This window comes from Harpia harpyja, chromosome 12, assembly GCF_026419915.1.
Source record: "Harpia harpyja isolate bHarHar1 chromosome 12, bHarHar1 primary haplotype, whole genome shotgun sequence".
Classification (NCBI taxonomy): domain Eukaryota; kingdom Metazoa; phylum Chordata; class Aves; order Accipitriformes; family Accipitridae; genus Harpia; species Harpia harpyja.
Window position 1 is genome coordinate 31,636,191 of NC_068951.1, and position 18,335 is coordinate 31,654,525.

The window sequence follows — 18,335 nt, forward strand, 5'->3', positions numbered from 1 at the left end:
AATGGTCAGTGCAAAAGGATGGAATAAAATGGTTCTAGGTGTCTCATTATATCAGGTGCTGCACAAACCCATGTCCAAAACCTGTGGGTCCAGTGGTGACTGATGCCAGGAGACTGACCTTCCTTCTCACCTGAGCTGGGGACACGTGTTTTTTTTTTTTTTCTCCTCTTTGACCCACTTCAGTCATTAACCTCCCTGCATTTCTAAGCTAAGACACTTCAAGAGAGGTTTGAAGTCCTGTGCCAGAAGGGGCCGATGAGAGGAAGCAAACATTACAGCATTGGCAAGGAGCACCAAGAAGCAGGTGTGCAATTTCTGTAGGTAGCTGAATGGTGCCTGTGGGAATTCAGGCTCCCTGAAGAACAAGGAGAGCAGGAGCCTGCAAGGATTAAGGTATTATAAAGCACACCAGGGGTAATGAATGGGATGATTGCAAAGAATGAACAAAGAGGAAACTAAACTTGTGCTTACATGTAACATAATGAGGGGCACTAGGAAAATCATGAGCTGTGCATTTACAGAACAAGGGCTTTTGTTGACTTTCAAGTTGGAGAGAGAACCCGTGCAATCTGAAGTCAGGTATGATGCTGCTGCTGACAGCTCGGTTACTTGCACAGAGCAGATGTTTGTACAGGCTACCCTAGAAACTGCAAGGTGCAAATTAGCTCTGCATCTCTGCCCGCAATTTTACATATACGCTTGCAAGGGTTGTAGTTTTGGTGATTTTTTTTTTTTTTTCCCCTCAAGTGAAACAGTGTTAAGTTTCACATCAGCAAAAGAGACCGAATGCCTTCCAAAAGATCTCCTTTACCAATGAAAGTGAGAAGTAATACTAAAAGTGGTACATTTGCTACTTTCTTCCCTCATCTGCTGTGCATCTTTCCTTAGACTTGTAAGTCAGAAGAACAGAACCCACCAGAACAGTATGTTATTCACTTAGTGCTCTGCAGAGAGGTGCCTGCAAGCCCACACAACAGAGGCATAAGAAGCCTAATAAATGTGGCAGGTAGTGGTGAAGCACATTGGCCGTTCTCAGCTATTCACAGTCACTACTGCCTGGATGAAACATCAGCACACTGATGTTGTTAGGAGTTTGGTGGGGACTGGAGTCAGTGCAGTTCTTGCCTAGTAAGGAGTTTGCTATATTCCACCCTCAAAAATTTCTAGGTCTACCTAAAAATCACCTCTTTTGATTTCCACCTGCCCATCCTTTTATAGATTTAAAAAAAAAAAAATCCTGTGTGATCACTTCTGCCAGCCTTGTTTCCCAAGCTGCAGGGTGGCAAGCAGGCCAAAAGGTGAGGGATGGAAGTGTTCTACAGCCTCAGTTGGATCCCTCATTTCAAGTTATGATTTTGTATATGCAAATTTACATCCACAAAGCATTGTTGTTCACTCAACAAAACACTATTTTGCATGTGCAGAAGCTATCATGGAGACAGGCTCTCCAAAATGCAAGGATTATGGTTGTCTGTGCAAGTTTCCTCAAAACAAGACAGATCTGTGTACCCTGTAAGCCCTCCCTTGGGTGACATGTAGTGACAGTTTTCCAAAAAATGGGTAACATTTCTCAATAAACCAAAAGGCCAGATGATGAGAGCTGAGAGGAGGAAGAGCAAAAATGGGGAACAGCAGTGTGAAAGTTGGCACTGTTAGCACACAAGGTTGACCTCCACAACTTTAAAAGTGCCCCAACCAGCATTTTTAGCAGGAAATCACCCAACCTTGTCTATGTGGCCATGTTACACAAAGTGGTACATGTACAAGCTGCATTCAATTTAGACTTACTGAGGGTGGCTGATTGAAGTAGAAGGAAGTGTGCAAAATTCAGGGGAAACATTCAGAGACAGGTGGATGCACACACTCATTCCCATATGATGGTTGCTGACCACACCAAAGGATCCTTGCAGAGATCCTTGATGCAGGTAGCACTGAGCATCTTCAGCCCAACATCTGCAACAAGAAAAATCAGGAGGCAGCTCATTCCTCTGCGGTCACACTGGGAGCTGCCAAGTCCATGTCAGCCTGTGCAGCAGCCAGTGAATTTTACCAGCTGGTGGCTGCAGCATGGTCTGGAGGACACAGTGCCTCACCACCAGCAGCCTTGGAACTTCTGAGGGACTAGGGCTTTCCAAATACATAACCCCCTCCAGGCAGGTAGCGCCCTGTGTGCTAGCTCTGCAGAAGCTATCTCAGAACCAGCCAAGCAACCCTGGCAATTTCACCCAGAAGCCAGACCAATTAGCCCATCTCAAGTGCCACACTAATATGCACATATGGCTTTTTGGCGGCCAAGCTAGGCTCGCCACCTCATTGGAGAGATGCATCAGCTCCCTGGGGACAAGCTCAGGCAGCCTAGCACAGCCTGATGCTACTCAGTAGAGAGAACACATCTCATGCTTGGTTCCCTTTATTTTCCCCCTCTTTCCAGATAGTGGCAAGCTCCATCGGAAGCAACATGCCAGACCACCAGTTTGGGTCCTCCTGGCTTTACATGCTCACAGGATAAGTGATAGTGACCACTGATACCGATCTTCTAGAAAGAATAAATGAGCTGAGGTCTGCCATTATTGGCAGGGTGATGGGCTTGTAACCATGTTTGGGGAGGGCAAGTCCCAGCTCTAGAAATTGCCTCTTGTTGGCCACGTACTGCTTTGTTACCTCAGTTGCCATTTCCACAAGTGGCTGTTCTCTAATATCCTATGAATGATGTAGAGGGAAGAGGTTCTCCAGAAAACTAGGCAGGCTCCTGCTCCAAATCACTCTCAACCTTTCTAATTCCACTGCCTTTACTGGGAGACTAGCTTCTGTAGGTGACACTGCTCTTGCAAATACACCTCACAGCACTTGGTGTCTCTGCTAGGTTCACGGGCACTGCTCACACTCATCATCCAGGACGGACTCAGGACTTGCAGAAGATGAGTCAGAACAGGGGGGGATCAAGCTCAGGGTAAATCTGATGGTATAACCAGGTCATTCCAGATCATGCCTCTTCAGGACATTGTCCTGGCACAGGGGTCAGATTAGTCCCTACACAGCCACACCAATATTTACCATTCACGAGCATCACTGGAAATTACTTTGAGATCAGCAGGTCACAGCACATTTCAAAGCAGAAAAGGTTTCTATATTGCCTTCATCACCTCAGCCAAGTAACCGCAGTCAGTAGGGATGGGAGACTGAGCCTGGAAGAGGTACTCCAGCTCAGGATTAAGAGACAGAGCTGAGAATCGTACCACAACTGCCTCTGCTCCCTGCTTTCTCTCCATGGGGTGCCTCCTCCCACATCCAATGCTTTCACATTCCTGCATTACTCTTTTAGCCCCTCACTCCAGGAGGATACTTTGGAGCTGGCTTGTTCTCTGAGAAGTTGAATGGTTTCCTGACAGCCCGCAGACTGGATGTGAAAGCCAGGCAGGCATCCTTACTCTCCACCACCTTAACCATGAGGAGCTGCTTCTTTTTAGTATGATGCCCATCTGATGGGAGCTGGTGATGCTTCCCTCTGCATGCTCCCTTGGTTGCTTGCAGTGAGGTGGCAACTTGAGCTGTTTTACACTTTGCCTTGGACCTTTCCCTTTTCTTTCCCTAAGCAAGGATAGTTAAACCGTAGCATCTAATTTTATGGCAGTAACAGGCCAAGCAACAGCTGAGTCCTGAAGACAATCACGTAGAAGGGGGAACAAATTGCATGAGTCAGACTAAAAGCTTCATAAATATTGACTGGTTTTAACAGTCCCCTAAGGAACAGAGAATCTCATTTTATAACTGTATGTCCCTCCCCATTACGCACTCCCTCATCTCAGGGAGATGCGAGGGTGGTTGCTCTCCTGGCTTATGTGCACAATATTTTAATTCCTTTCTGCAGTCAAGCTGCTCTGTCAGGGACTTTGCACCACACTTCAGCAGAGTATCTGAGCACCTTCCAGTGGTGCTTTAAATAATGGGACTAGAGTGGGTTTTGTTCTCTCAAATTTGCCCCAGGGTAGGAGTGACACAGTCAGAGGAGAAATCAGATAATAAACATGTAAGGGATGAAGGCTGAAGAGGACAGGGTGGTTTTCAGTACCTTCTACTCTGATTCCTACCAGGTAAAGCACAGCTGGAGACAGAGGAGCAGATAGATGCAACAGGAACATAGAAGAGACAAATGGTGTCAGGTCTACAATGGTGATACAGGCAAGAAAGGCAGACACTATGGAAGAGAGAGAAAGGACTTGGCTAAAGAAAGTGGAAACAGTTTGTTGGGCATGTGAATAGACAGAGGTGATAGAGGCACATGGTGGGACAGGGGGGGTACACTAAGGCACTGCCCAGGATGGGGAGCAAGATGACTCCTGCCTATCTGACATTGTGTATGAAGCTCACCTCACCCCTGCTGCGAGGGCAGCTCCCCTTTCTCGCCTACTAAAAGCCCACCAATGTCTCCCTGCTTTGTCAGGGCTGCCAAGCCCCTACCCTGCCTTTCCCTCTACAAGGCATGTCCTCTCCTCATTTCCAAACTTTTTTGTCATCCCCCCCCATCTTATTCTTAGAAATACTCTAGGCAAGAAAACAGTGATACATGAGTCTCCCCATACGTACAGCACAGTATAAAATCCTGTCTCTACCAGCTAAGACTACCTGGTTGCAGCCAAGTCCCATTCTTGGTGCAGAGGTTGCAGGACAGTTCATATGCCCCTTCTCCCAACCTTAAGTAAAGGCTGTTCCCTGACAAGGCCTCCCACAATGGGTTGTTTGCTTTGGAATCAAGCAAGTTATGGTTAAGTGAAGACCATAAAACCATGGCAGAGCCCATGGATGCTGTTGAGGCTCACCTGAAATACCTGATGGATGTGATGTTTTCATGTGTTCTCAGGAAGTTCTGGAAAATAAGAGAATATCTTCTCTCACTCCAAACCCCAAATGTACAGCATACAAAGTGGTCTGCAAACCTTACACTCCAACCTGGCTCTGGAAAGTAACCCTTTCATGTTCTCCTGCTTTCAGCAGCTCAACACTGCCTCCTGCATTGTACAACTCACTCAAACCCCAAACTGTATTCCCCTTGTCTAAGTCTTACTCTGAAACAGTAAGGGTTACTGCTTTGGGGTTAAACTAAATTAAGGTTATTTGGGCATTGCATCTCTTCTGGAGGCAGTCCTAGCTTCATTTCAGCTAACGGCAAAGCCCAAAGTGACTTCAGAGAAACTGGGATTTTGTATAACATACATGAAAGCCTTCACCGCTCCAAGATCTACCAGTCTACCTGGCAGAGGAGTCTATGCACAGAAAGAAGCTGAACATTTTGAGGAAGATGATGTCTGAGAGCAGCAAGGGCAGGCTGCTCCCTAGGGAACAGGAAGCCAAGTGCAGTGGCGCTGCCAGCAGGACAGGGACCCATCCCAAGGTGTGCAAGCAGGGCAGGCCCTGAGACAGCAGCCAGATTCAGTCAAGAGTCCCAGCGATCAGGGAAGCCCTTGACAATGAGGCAGATCCAGGGTCAAGCTGGAAGTCAATCCACTAGTCAGAATCAGGCCTGATGATAGCAGCCAGGGTCAAACACAGCCCAGTGAACACCAGACAGGTCCACACTGATGGAACATGTCCAAGGTCAAGCAGGGAAGTCAACCTGCAGGTCTGGCTCCAGATCAGTAGGGGCCACAGGCAGGCTGAGCTGCAGATCAGCATTCCTCCAACTCAGCTCAGGCAAAAACAGAAGGAGCCCAGGGCTGAGCTTAAATGGGGGTCCTCAGCCTGTGGGCAGAGATGGTGGTGGAGGCCCCAGCTGAGGCTGCTCAGGACTGCTAACACCCTCAGGGCCCTGACACATGTACTCATCTCTCTCACACTCAGAGCTGGTGCAGCTGAGTTTAGTGGCATCTGCTTGGGCCAAGTTTTCTCCATTACTGCCCTCTGGACTGCTTGGCTTTGTCCACCCTTGCCAATTTTCCAGTTTGATTGTGTTTGATTACCTGAAGTCTGCATAGCTTTATGAAAAGAGAAACTTCTATGTGAAGAGGCTTAGACAGACTAGGACTATGGGAGGTAGAGATGGAGCTCGCATCTTCGTGTTCTCACTATCTTTGAGTTCTAGACACAAGTGCTCAGTGGATGATGTGGAAGACATTATCACTGAGTGAAGTAATAGGGAGAATATGGAGACTTATGTTGTTTTCCTATTGGGAATAAAATAGGTAAGAACAATAAAATGTAATAGTATTTCAGCACCTGGACAAATGGGCTAAAAGCAAAGGAATTTTCCAGGTGGGAGTCTTACAGAAGCCCAACAACTGCGAATCAACCATCTCATAACTGCAACAAATCCAAAAAGTCCACTAGCATCTGGCAGTGGCTGTTGGGCACCTATCCACCCACCCACCCACCCACCCACTCACTGAGAGCATCCAACCCTCGCAGCATCCAGTAATCTCCCTTCTAGTATGTAAATGGAGAATGGCAGTCCCTCACCTTCACCAGGGCCCTCACTTGAAAGGACTGGCACACTCTATATGTGAGTTGCTTTGGGGGCTGAACAGTTGCAGTGACGCAGAACTGAATTTTCTCCACAGTGAAAGAGGAAATCCCAGGGAATAACTCATCTTCCTGAAAGAGCCTGCCAATAGCCCGTGATGCCTTATAGCCAAAGGTAGGAAAAAATGGTCAGAGATCTGTGGATTCTGCATAAACTTATATGAGATGGGGAAATCCACCTTCTGTATCAAGGCAAAACAATTTCACAGCAGATCTCAAGACAGACTGGTAGGGACCTGGAAAGCCATTTAATACCAAGTAATAATGGACCTGACCTTCCCTTAAGAATATAGTTTTGAGTCAGAGCTACTCTTGTCCACCCGGGACTCCTGTGCAAGGTGGTGCTCATCAAGTTATGGCCTCTGCTTCATGGGGCTGCTCACCTCTGACCAGTTTGAAACAGGCAGCTTAGGGAGACAGAGGTGGCTGTAAAAGTGTTCCCAGTAGGACATAGGTGTCCTTCAGTCCAAACAGAACTTTGTGAAGACGGGGAGTACCTCAGCTGGTTGACCACTGGTTCACAAGACTGAGGGAAAAGATAAGTTTGGTTTATTTGTACATATTATATCTGCAGGGAAAATTTTGGAATATTTCCTCAGTAGAGAAGTATTCCTTAATGGAAGCATCACATTCATTTTCATAGGCACTTCTTGCAAAAAATCTGAGCCTCTTCCCCCCCATTTTTTAGTAGAAAGTAAATATTAAAAGGGATATTAAAAGGCTAGTAATTCTATAGTTATCCAAGGTGCATAGGAAGTTGTAGGGAGAGCTGGGGACCAGAAGCCAAAAGCCCAAACATGGAAATGATATTGTCTTTTAGTTAAGATGAAGTGCAGGTACCATCAGATGAAGCTATGTTGGGTAATCTGGCATGATGTGGTGTCAAAGCAGCACACAAAGTGAGTCACTAGGAGTGTATGTACAAGTCAGAACTTGGCCAAAGTGTAGTACAGATGATTCAGTTCTGCAGAATAAGCAGAAGTGAAGAACGAAGTTTAGCGCTGTTACTGTTACAATAATTTTCTTGGTAAGGTTGTAACAGAAGACTAGTAGCAGGTCCCTGATCAATAGTGACGGACAGGCAGCAAACAGAAGCCAAACCAAGCTGTAGTCATGACCTGAGAAGACATGGAATGTGTGTGATGTGCCTCAGTACTTCGCTCTCAACTAATAAAATATGGCTGTGCAGCCAGAACCAGCATCTGACCTTCCACTTCTTTTTTTCCCCAAGAAAAAACTGAAGACAGTTGCCCATCCTTGATGTATTCCATAGCTGCTGCCAAATCTGCACTCCCCCACTCAGACATAATCCCAAAATAGGGTGTGATGCCTTTCCCGTTGACAAAGGCATAAGTCACGGTGAGCAAGACACACTCAACATACTCCAATCAGTCAAATGAAAAGAGCTCTCCCCCTCTGTTTCCCACCACTTCAGCACTCATTATATCTCACATTAATTAATATAGGCACTAGGAAGTGAGATGATAAATTACGAAAACCCATTAACCTGATTCTGTCCAAACTGATGACATACGGCAACTTGAACGTTAGACAAATCTTCCCTGCTAATGTGGGAGTCCTCATGTCTGAACATCATTAAAGCAGCAGCCCCGAAAAATATTTTTAATGTATGTATGTATGGAATGTATATCAATGTGTGTGGACAGTGCATGCCTGTGGGAACATCAGAATTCATTAGATCAGTCTGATATGAGATGTATTGAACAGGTTCCATCTGACATCCGTTACTGGGTTGTTCTGTCCACTCCCAAAGGAGTGAATCATATTGACAGGTTGAATTATATCTCAAGAGATATTTTTCTCCCCTCCTCCAAAGGCCATTTGCAATCACAGCACATCCACTGCCTCTTAAAAGTGAGCTCATCTGGCACTGGGTTGCATTGAAGTCCTCCACCGTGCCTGAAGGAAGAATGCTTTTGGGTGGTGGGAACGTGGACAAGATGTGGTCTGTCCAGCTGTTCCTTGGAGTGCTAACCATCTTGACCATCACTGTGTATGTCCCGTCTACACATGGAGAGCCTTTTTTACTACAAGGTAAGCTGCAAAACAGACTAGATGACACAGGTAGGTAGCTATCTTTTTGCTTTGCTTTGCTGCTTGTCATGGCCAATGCAATCCTTGCTTATCTGTGAAAGAAAATAAAATGAACCTTGAGCTATACTAAGCAATCAATTAACATGGGTGCTACCCAGAGACTTGTTCATATTGGCATGAGCTAAAGCTGTCCTGGTCTGCAGCTGGTTGTATGACACATTCTGCTAATCAGTAAAAATATCAGATCTGGTGAAATCTGGTAAGGGTAGCTCTTTCTCTCCCAAAAAGAAAATTTCCAAAGAAAAACATTAAAATATCAGAGAGTAGCAATTCCAGTATGTACCATATGAGATTTGACAGCTCATAAATGTCAGTAGTAGGGTGCTGCTGAACTTTTTTTATTCACAAAACTTCTTTTTATATGTTCTTCTCCCATAATTTAAATTAATCTTAGCTTGAATTTATTCTGCAGGGAGATGTCAATCATTAATCTTCTTTCTTAAAGAGACTTAGCAGTGGAGAAAAAAAAAGAGCAGCTAAATATAGGCTTGAAAATAACATTGCTTTTCAAATGATTTTTCCTCTTATATCACCTATTTATTTTTCTAATGACAACCAAAACATTCCTGAGGCCACTCTATCTAAATACTGCTTCTGTTTAGTTTTTACTCAAGTGTTTATAGTGGTTTTTTTTCTGTAGCAAATCCCCCAAATGACTAAAAGTAGCTGTTATAAAATCGTAACTGTCTTTCAGACTTAGGAATGAGGTTTATAGCACTCCACGCTAACTGCAAGTTTTACACAGTGTGTAGCTCTGCTAACTCCCTCGGGTTTATTTCTAGAGATCACAATCAGGACCAGCGGCTTCAGCCGCAGTGTGAGGCAGGGTTGAGTCTGGCCAAATACCTGGAGCATCACTTTGGCCAGGGCCCCTCTGCTTCTGCAGATTTATGTGACTTGAGCTAATGGAGCTGATTCCCACATACTCTTGAATGCCCTTAAGGCTCATCTGGTACAATGTTTTGTCTCACATGTATAAAAAATAATTGCATTCATCCCATCACAGCTATGTAGGGCTGATGGCTATATGAGACCATTTTCTCCTTTCTCACCTCCTTGAAAGGAGTGAGCAGAAGTCCTAAAGATCCTGGAAGAAGAGAAAATAAGACCTTCTGCATAATTTCTTAGTATTTTCCATGGATTCTGTAGGCATGTTACAGGGCTTTGTAGGGTGTGGGGCAGGGATGTTCAGACCAAAGATTTTGGGGAATGGCCATTCTTCCTGTCAAGTCTGGCTTCCATTCTGTAATTCTCAAAAAAGAATGCAGCATTCAAGTTTCAGATGATTCTGGAAATCTGTTCAGCAGAGCTGGGAGGGTCTCAGAGCCTTCAGGGCTCTGATTAGTTCCATCCCATGTGTCCATTGGTTTCCGCTGAACCCTTGCCCTTCACAACCATTCATTTGAGGGCATAGCCACAACCACTGAAGCAAAACCACTGAGAAAGTTCCCTAAAGGGACCTCATAGAGAGGTCCAAATTGCTTTAGGACAGCAGCCTGGGGAGGTTTTTCCTGGAAGACAGAAAAATTCTGCATGGCCTACAGCTACTGTAAAAGGCTTCCTCAGGAATAAAGAGGCTTGCTTTAAACTCCCCCACACTTTGGCTCTGTGGAGGAAGAATCCTTTAATACCACCGGCAAGCAGACAGAGCAGCCCCAAGGCTGAGTGAGTGCTAGAACAGACTGCGAGGCTGCAGGGCTTTTCAGCTGCGGTACCCACACGTCAGCCCTCACAAGGAGCGGGTTCCCACCTCTATCAGCCCTGGGAAAGTGGGTGGTGTGAGTGGGGGGAACACCTGCAGTTTTGAGAAGAGGATACCTCGGGGGTTGCTGTCTGGCTTTGTGGAGGCATCCGCTACATCTGCCTTGCAGAAGAGGTCAGGACTGTCTAAATCAAGGTGATGTCTCCAGCTCTCTGCAGCCAGCCATGCCGATGAGGCTGCAGTGAGACTGGCCAGCAGCCTGGAGCTAGCAGGGAGGGCTTTCCCATCCTGCACCTTTTCACTGCGCAGCCCTCACTGCCTGGGCATTTTATTCTGTGCTCACACATCTTCCTCTTCCCTCAAGCTCCTTCCACGCTGCTGAAGTGCTGACAGGAGACATTTTCCTTCCACTTCTTAACCTTCTTAATTTTTCTTTTAATGTTGGGGGCTGGACAGTCCATCCTGTTTGTCATTAGAAATCGAGAAAGGTGTGTTTTATGTGCTGCAGAGAACCGGGTGCTTCCGGAGAGAGAAGACACAAATCACGAGGACACACTGCTGACTCTGCTTCTTAATAAGAAACTTGCATGGCGGAGACCGGAAAATATTGGTAAGTGAAGGGGATGGGAAATCTCAGCTGCTTGAACCTGTGTTTGCATGAATGCAAGGAACCTGCTCCTCAGGTTCCTCAGAAATATCAACTGCTCAGAAAGTGGAAGCACCCGGTATGGTGCCTACATGTGATTAGTGTCAGGTGTTCTCCATCATGGGGCTCCTGGACCTGCTTTTCCAATGCAATGTAAAGCTGCCCAAACCCACGCACCCTAGATTCTCAGACACTCGACACTGAGCTGGTGAGGGAGCATGTACGTGTACGTAAGTTATAACAAGAAGAGATGCTGCCGAGTCCCTGTGCCCCCGCTATCCCTGAGACATTGTGTACTATGTCTGGGGCATGGGCCAGCCTTGGGAGTCACCTCTCCACCCACACCCCATACAGCCCCATGTGCTTTTGAGAGACAGCTCAGTGTCTTGCTGGTACGCTAAAACTAGCAGCATCTTGTGAGCACATGGGGCAGTGGGGCAGCATCTTGTGAGCACATGGGGCAGTGGGGCAGCATCAAGATTTTGCAGAGAGAATACGGCTGAGATCCCTTGGCATCAAGTGTAGGTTGGGACGAGGGTAGTGGGACCTCCTCTCTGAGCCCAAGCCCCTGCTACTGCTGGAAGAGGTTGAGACAACGGGGTTTTCCCACACAGCGGAGAGGCCAAAGACAGGCCACGTGGAGGCTTTTCCTGTCTGTGCTCTGTGAACAGACACCAAATTTCAAGCCACCCGCATGTGGCTAAACTCAGACCCGCTGAAGAGAAGCTTGGGCTTTCCATAACATTACACACAGCGATCACAAGCGCCATATAGATTACAGGGGTCAGCTATTCCCACGGCCATCACAGCCGGGGGAGGGTTTGGGCTGTATGTGGTGGTCTCAGAGCAGGAAGCTGCCCTTCCCTGTGAAAACAGCCGAGAATGGGGCCCAGCAAAAATTCTGTTATGAAAATCCATTTGTCAAAATCACTCAGTGCTCTTCCCCAGCCCCTTGTTAATGCAGTGAGGCAGTGGTTAAACAATCCTGGGACAAATAAATAAACACAAATAAATCAAGTCCTTATACTAACAAAGGCATTCTTCTTGCAAAGGGGATGCATTCAAGAAATAACATTTTTATGATTGGTTTACGGATTATTGCACTTATTACTCCTAGAGGAAAGGCTGCATTTTATGCCAGACAATTGAATATAATGAATCTCCGAGCAGAGCACAGACAGAGGATTTACAGCAGGCAGTTTCTCAAGGCTTCATCCATAAATTAACTTCCTTCCCCCTGCCTGAGATAATCTGTTCCAAATTTCGACCACTGTTCATTTTCTATTCATAGCAGTCATTGGCCAAGCTTACGGTTTGCGGAAAGTCAAGCCAAAATAGGCACTTGAAACTCTGAAAGAGGTAAAAATGTATATAATAATAATAATAATAATAATAACAATAATATCATAAGTGGCACTTTTGACTTGTAGATATGCAGGCCTGGCTGTCTCTACCTTGTGGATATGTAAAGACACGCTTAAGAGGAATCTGCCTGAGGTCATGGCTGGCAGTGCCAGCAAGAGAGCCCCCACGTCCTGACTCCCAGCCCATCCCCATCCACAGACCATCTCTCAAACCCAGCCCTGATGTAATGGCTTTACTTAGGAACTGCTGCTTTTTCTGTTGGATGAATATCTGTCAGAAAATATTCAGGATTTTTCAACTGAATTGTTTCCTTCTCGAAGGAGAAACTGAGAAGGCAGTCATCTCTTTCTTGGCACCCTCCTGCTTGGTTTCAAACGTTTTAAAAAAAAGCCCAAGTCTGGCGATGTGTCTGTATGCTGAAGTCATATCTGAAATCAGGGGGAATTATGTCCTAAATCCCCTTGGAAATGCAGACCAACGCCTGCTGCCATGTTAGGAGCAGACAAAGGAGGCAGCTCCGGGGCTGGTTTTTGGCTTTCTTGTGGGGCCCAGCAGAGACATTATTTAGCTCTTTCCTGGCTCTTCTACTTATTTTAGTGCATTTTTTCCCAAACTGGCACTTAAAACCAGCTGATCACTTTGCGTTCCCCTGCCAGGAGAACTGCTGTAGTCCAGTCACTCAGCTTTGACTGAGCTCATTCTGTCATGGTGCTTTCCATTGTTTCATCTATTTTATTAAAAAAATTAACTGGTTTTGACATCAGTTTGAGTCTAGAATAAGACACCTCAGTCCTCAAGAGGAGCGAGATTGAAATCCCCCTATCACTTCCTTCAGCTTTCCCTATTGCTAGTCCAGGACCTTCCCAACTCAGCTGGAGGTTTTAGATCCCATTCATAGGCACCTAACTCTCCCCTTGTCCTGGATGGGATATCTCAGGGCAGTTAATTCATCCGTCTGCATTCATCCGACAGTCTAGTACGGTACTGCTCAGCCTTGAGATCTCTAAGTCTGACCTATGAAGCTGGTCCCCAGGTCCCTGTGCTCCCCTAACATTTAGAATTGTGGAATCCGTGCACTCACTGCTATGTTACTTTTCCTGTTGATCCACTCTGCCAACCCTGATGTTTGCTGACTTATGAAGCAGTAAATTATGCTAGGCTAAATCTGTGTCCTCTGACTTCTGCCTGCATGGGTGATGTGAGGATAAACAAGTCTTAAAGGAAGCAATGGGCGTTCATGTAAAAGGCCAGTGACAGAAAAGCCAGCATTAGAGATTTACTGTTATCAGGATAAAAATTAAAAAATAGCAAAGAATTTCACCTGAGTTGGTGTCACACAGTATGTGACCTTGTTGGGCCAATTCCCCTAGAGCCTGGTGAACGATAAAGAAGCCTCCCTCATAATGGAGAATTAGGGTAAAGTCCCATAGAATTCAGCAGCAAAAGCCTGCTTTTCTGTCACTGATTCTGCTACCATAGATTTGGAGATCACTAACAGGAATTAAATGATAACTAGGTCTTTTCTCGTCAACCCATGAAGAGGTTAAATTAAGAAATTGTTTTTGATTTGGGCTTTGGGAAGCAATGCAGATACTGATGCTACTCTCTCCCTTCTCACAGACTGGGAGCTGGCAAAGAAATTTGAAGAGCTTGAACAGGTGAGAGGAGCAAATGCACAGACACATATATGCATACTGTTGTATGAATAGCTAAACAATTGTGCATACTGTCTTTATGCCCTATTCTTCTATCTTTGCATGCTGCTACTCTTCATTCTGCTGCTATAATGTAAGCATGTATCACACAAAGAGAAAAGCAGAACCTGGGCTAAATGGCTGCACAAGCTGGAAAAGATAAAAAAAAAAGAGCAAGGCTATAGACTAGTGCAATAAAAGCTGAGGCAGCTCTTGCCTCTGCCACGAGTGAAAGGCCAGCAAAGGCCAAGCCAGGAAAAAAATAAATGCCAAAGGAAATCTCCATGGAAGAAAAGGGAGGGTGAAGAGGCGGTCATGCTGCCTTCCTAGGCATTATATCAGCTGGCTGCACTAGGTAATGGGTTGAAGTTAGAGGGATAGCCACTGCACACTTAATCCAGAATGATTTTTTTCTGGGCTCTTTACTAGTAAAGGTGGCCCTACCCAGGGTCAGAGCCCTGCTGTGCTGAGCAGAGCGTGCACACACACAGATAGCAAGAGGAAGATCCATACTACACCCAGTGCCCAGGAACAGGGAAAGGTGTGCAGCAACCTTGACATGCTCCCACTATGCCCCAAACCCCGCAAGCAATGGAAGCCCTTTTTCCTCTTTCTCAGGCCAGGTCCAGTGGTACACATGGATCCTGGAGATCCTGCTGGGTTCCACTTGGCACTTTTCACTTCAGACTGAAAAATTACAGTGTGGCATGCCAGATGGGAGGCTGCCAGCTCCTACCCTAGTCCCTCAGTCCAGTGCTGAGGGACATTAAGCTCTGGCTTCCTGGGAGCAGCGTTGCCAGAGCAGAAGTTTAGATGATGGCTGTAGATGTTCCCAGTCTACTAGAAAAGAGTAGCTACAGATGGAGGAAAAATACCATGGACTTTCCACATTATAACCAAGGGAAGTTAGCAAGAACTGGGGGGGGAGGGAGCGGAGGGTCAACACAGAGCAATGGAGAAGTGATGCTCTCTGCTGAAGTGGGTGGATGCCTAGAGACCTCCTGCCCCAGCACTGACTTGACTCTTAGTGGTGCAATATCCTTCTACACAGCTTCCTCTCCACAGGGGTTTGCACCCTGGGGTGTGGGGGGGAAGAGCAGAGAGTGTCTTCACTGCTGCCACCAAACAAGCAGCTTAATGGAGGAGGACATGAAGAGGTGTGAGTGCTCCAAAGGCAGCTCCTCCTGGAACGGTCCCACTCCAGAGAAGACCCTGTCCTCCCCAGTGATGCTGTCAGCCAGGCTGCCTGTACCTCCTGCCTCTGAGCTGCCCTGCGCTTGCCAGCATGCTGTGGAGCTCCTCATGATGGGGCATTTCTTTACTGCTGTGTTTGTTTTTAAACAGCTGGAGAAGTTGAAGGATCAGCTCTCAACTGAGGAAGGGTCAGAGGTGGCCTATGCCTTGGAAAGTCTCTCAGCATCCCAGCCCAAAAAACGTGGTAGGTTTTGGGTTAGAGCCCTGCAGCCATCCTGTCCAGCTCTCATCTCCATGGCTTCCTTTCTGCAACAAAGGCAGTGACAGTAAGCATGCCCCAAATATGCTGAAAAACAGGTTGGCAGCTTTTCTAGCAGTCCTGGCCCTCTCTTGTTAATGGCTGGCTGGTTTAGCAGCTGTTGAGAAGGACCGTGTACCTAACCCTGTCTGCTGTCAGGGCAGATACCCGGGTCTGCACACCCAGGACCTCACTGGAGGCAGTCAGTGTTGCATCCCTCTTTTCACAGAGGAACATGGGGTTATATGAGCAACGAGTGCCTGTCCTGGAGGGGGTGAGTTCTGTATGAACACATCCCCACAGCGCACCCGTCGCTTTGCTCTGGGCACAAAGCTAGTGCTGAAGGCATAATGAGGCATGTGGGCTGCATGCGTTCCCCTCTGCCAAGGTCACTGCCTCCCTACAGAGAAAAAAAGAGCACTTGTTTCTGCTGCTGAAAAGCAGCTAAAAAGGATGTGGAAATCAACCAAGAATGCAGGGAACTAAGATCTGATAGGTCCCCCAATTGGTCTCCAAGCTTTGTCCAGTCTGTATCCAGTGACTCAAGAGCATATCGCGCCAGTGGTCCTGCAAGACTGCCCCTGACAAGCACATGGACAATGCCCTTCACGCTGGCTTTCAGTGGATTCCTCCACAAAGCAGGGGCACCTGTAAACCAGAAGTCACTGATGACAGATTTGGCCTAAAAACAAAAGAGCTAGTTCTGCCTTTATCCCACATGCTCTGTGCATGTGCAAGCTGACAACCTGCCAGACAGCCAAGAGAAAATCCCTTTGTGCAAGGCTTGCTTAAGTACTTAGGTGATCCTTAGACAATCTGCAATTTATAAGCAACCCTGGAGGCTGTCATTAATTTGGCTAATCTAATTCATGCCCCCACCATTCTGGAAGGTTCAAATGTAGATAAAACTACTTCCCCCTGCCAGGTTTAAATCAGATTCTGCCAGAAATTAAAACAGAGAATCTTTGCCTTCATCTAAAGTCCTTCCAGTCTGGGAGGAGCTCGTGTTTCAGCCTGAGCACTGCTGATTCAGTAGAAGCTTTCTCCCAAGATCCTGCTTTCAAAAACCAGGTAGAAATCTCTTCTCATACTTGAGAATAGGAGACCTACACAGGATTCAAAGAACAGTGCATGCTGGTGATACAGCTATTTTTTCCAACACCAAAATGTACATACTTCCCTAATCTAGTCTCCTTAGAAGTTCTCACAGAGATCAATGTTGTTTGCAGGACAGTTAGCAGCAGAGTGATAGAGTGACTGGGTTTTAAAAAAAATTGTAAGGACCAGATTTGGTCTCTCCAAGTCAGTATCCTGCTCTTCCAGTCAGCCACGGGTGAAAAACCCTGCACACGTCTCTTGAGGCAGCAAAACTGCTGGCCAGTAGACAAGAAAGAAAAAGCAGATTCCTGATATTGCTGAAGTAGAGCAAAAGGAAAAGCGAACCCTTATAAATCAAGCAACATGGAAACAACTTTTAGACCCCTTATTTACATTATATGCAGCTAAAAGAAACACCTTCTAGAGGTGTTATATGAAGTCAAAGCTGGTTATTGAGATGTGCCCAGAAACCACAGTGCTGGCCTCACACCCTAACTCTCTCGAGACATGGGGCTTTTGAAACCCACTCCAGGGCTAGAGCAGGAAGCTGGAAAAAGTCCCTTGGATGCTAACATCCTTCTCTTGTATCTCTTCCCAGCCTGCTTTTGGAAATACTGCATCTGAAGGCTTGCCAGGACTGGAGGACGAAGATGAGCCCTTCCCCAAACTTACTTGCTGGGTATTGATGTGTTAAGAGTTTGTTCTGTTCTCTCATCGTGCTGCTAACTTGGATGCCATCCTCCATGCCCGCATCACAACCAAGTCTAACAGGGACCGTGACAGGAGCTGGTAGCCCACTACCACTCTTCACTGTTCCTTCCTTCCAGGTTTAACCTACTGTCATCTTCTACTTGGAAGATGCTTCCCCACTTTCCCTGCTGTCCTGTGCGTGCCACTCAGTCTGCTGCCGCTGTACACTCTTCCCCTTCTCACCAGATCCCCCGAGGCACCAAACACTCAGTCAGTTCCCCTGAGCTTGGGCCTCTGCCCACATCTGCAGATGTTGCTCATGGTGGTGTCGGCATTCCCCGTCGCCTCCTACGAGCAGGTCTGCGGTGACCTAACACCCGCTGTTGGGACAGGAAGGCAGACTGGGTGTAATGGGAAGGGCTCAGGGCTGCCTGCCTCGGCTTGCTGAGCCAGAGCTGTTCCTCGCTGTGTCCCGTCAGCGTACACAGTAGGTTTGGGGGAGGACAGGCACAGAAGTCTGGATCCTTTGGATGTCATTCCAATAAAGATTTTCTGTTGCACAGAAGCACGTGCTGTTTTCTTTCTCACCCCCTGAAGAGGCCCAAAGGGCAGCACATTTGCCTTGATGTAGGCTCTTGTTATCTTAATGTTCATGTGAAGCTTACAATGGAAAAAAGGCTCCCATTAAACACCTAGTATAGCAACACTAGCCTGTTTTAATGTGCCTGAGGAAGAGGCCCTTCCTTTTGACCAGAATTAGGAATGAGAGTTGGGTCTTCCTCATGGGTATGTGTGAGCTGCTATCCTCATAGGACTGGACCAGACTCACTGATTTTTGCCTACTCACCCCAAAGAGATGTTTTGGCAGAGATTTTTGGCTCATCTGGCTGGTCAGTGCAGATGCTGGCTGGCTTTTTCTACTGCAGAATTATGTCTGCTCCTGTCCAAAAGGAAGAGATCACAATCCATCAGTGGTTCCTACGTATATTCATCTTAAGTCGTGTTATCCATGTTTATTTG

At 46.6% G+C, this 18,335-nt stretch overlaps 1 protein-coding gene across 1 annotated transcript; it reads left to right on the plus strand.

Annotated features, from left to right (window-relative positions):
- The first annotated feature begins 8,325 nt into the window (after positions 1-8,325).
- Positions 8,326-17,880, plus strand: UTS2B (urotensin 2B). The gene is made up of 5 exons (XM_052804019.1): positions 8,326-8,568; positions 10,839-10,940; positions 13,962-13,999; positions 15,380-15,473; positions 17,224-17,880. Exons 1-5 carry the CDS (start codon positions 8,445-8,447, stop codon positions 17,247-17,249), a joined length of 384 nt encoding a protein of 127 aa, XP_052659979.1. The 5' UTR covers positions 8,326-8,444; the 3' UTR covers positions 17,250-17,880.
- The last annotated feature ends 455 nt before the right edge of the window (positions 17,881-18,335 follow it).

Bases quoted from the DNA above. Each gene is read 5' to 3' on its own strand.
- UTS2B (XM_052804019.1), top strand. From the start codon at position 8,445: ATGCTTTTGGGTGGTGGGAACGTGGACAAGATGTGGTCTGTCCAGCTG. The intron at 8,569-10,838 runs GTAAGCTGCAAA...TATGTGCTGCAG, and splicing joins AGAGCCTTTTTTACTACAAG to AGAACCGGGTGCTTCCGGAG. The intron at 10,941-13,961 runs GTAAGTGAAGGG...CCCTTCTCACAG, and splicing joins GCGGAGACCGGAAAATATTG to ACTGGGAGCTGGCAAAGAAA.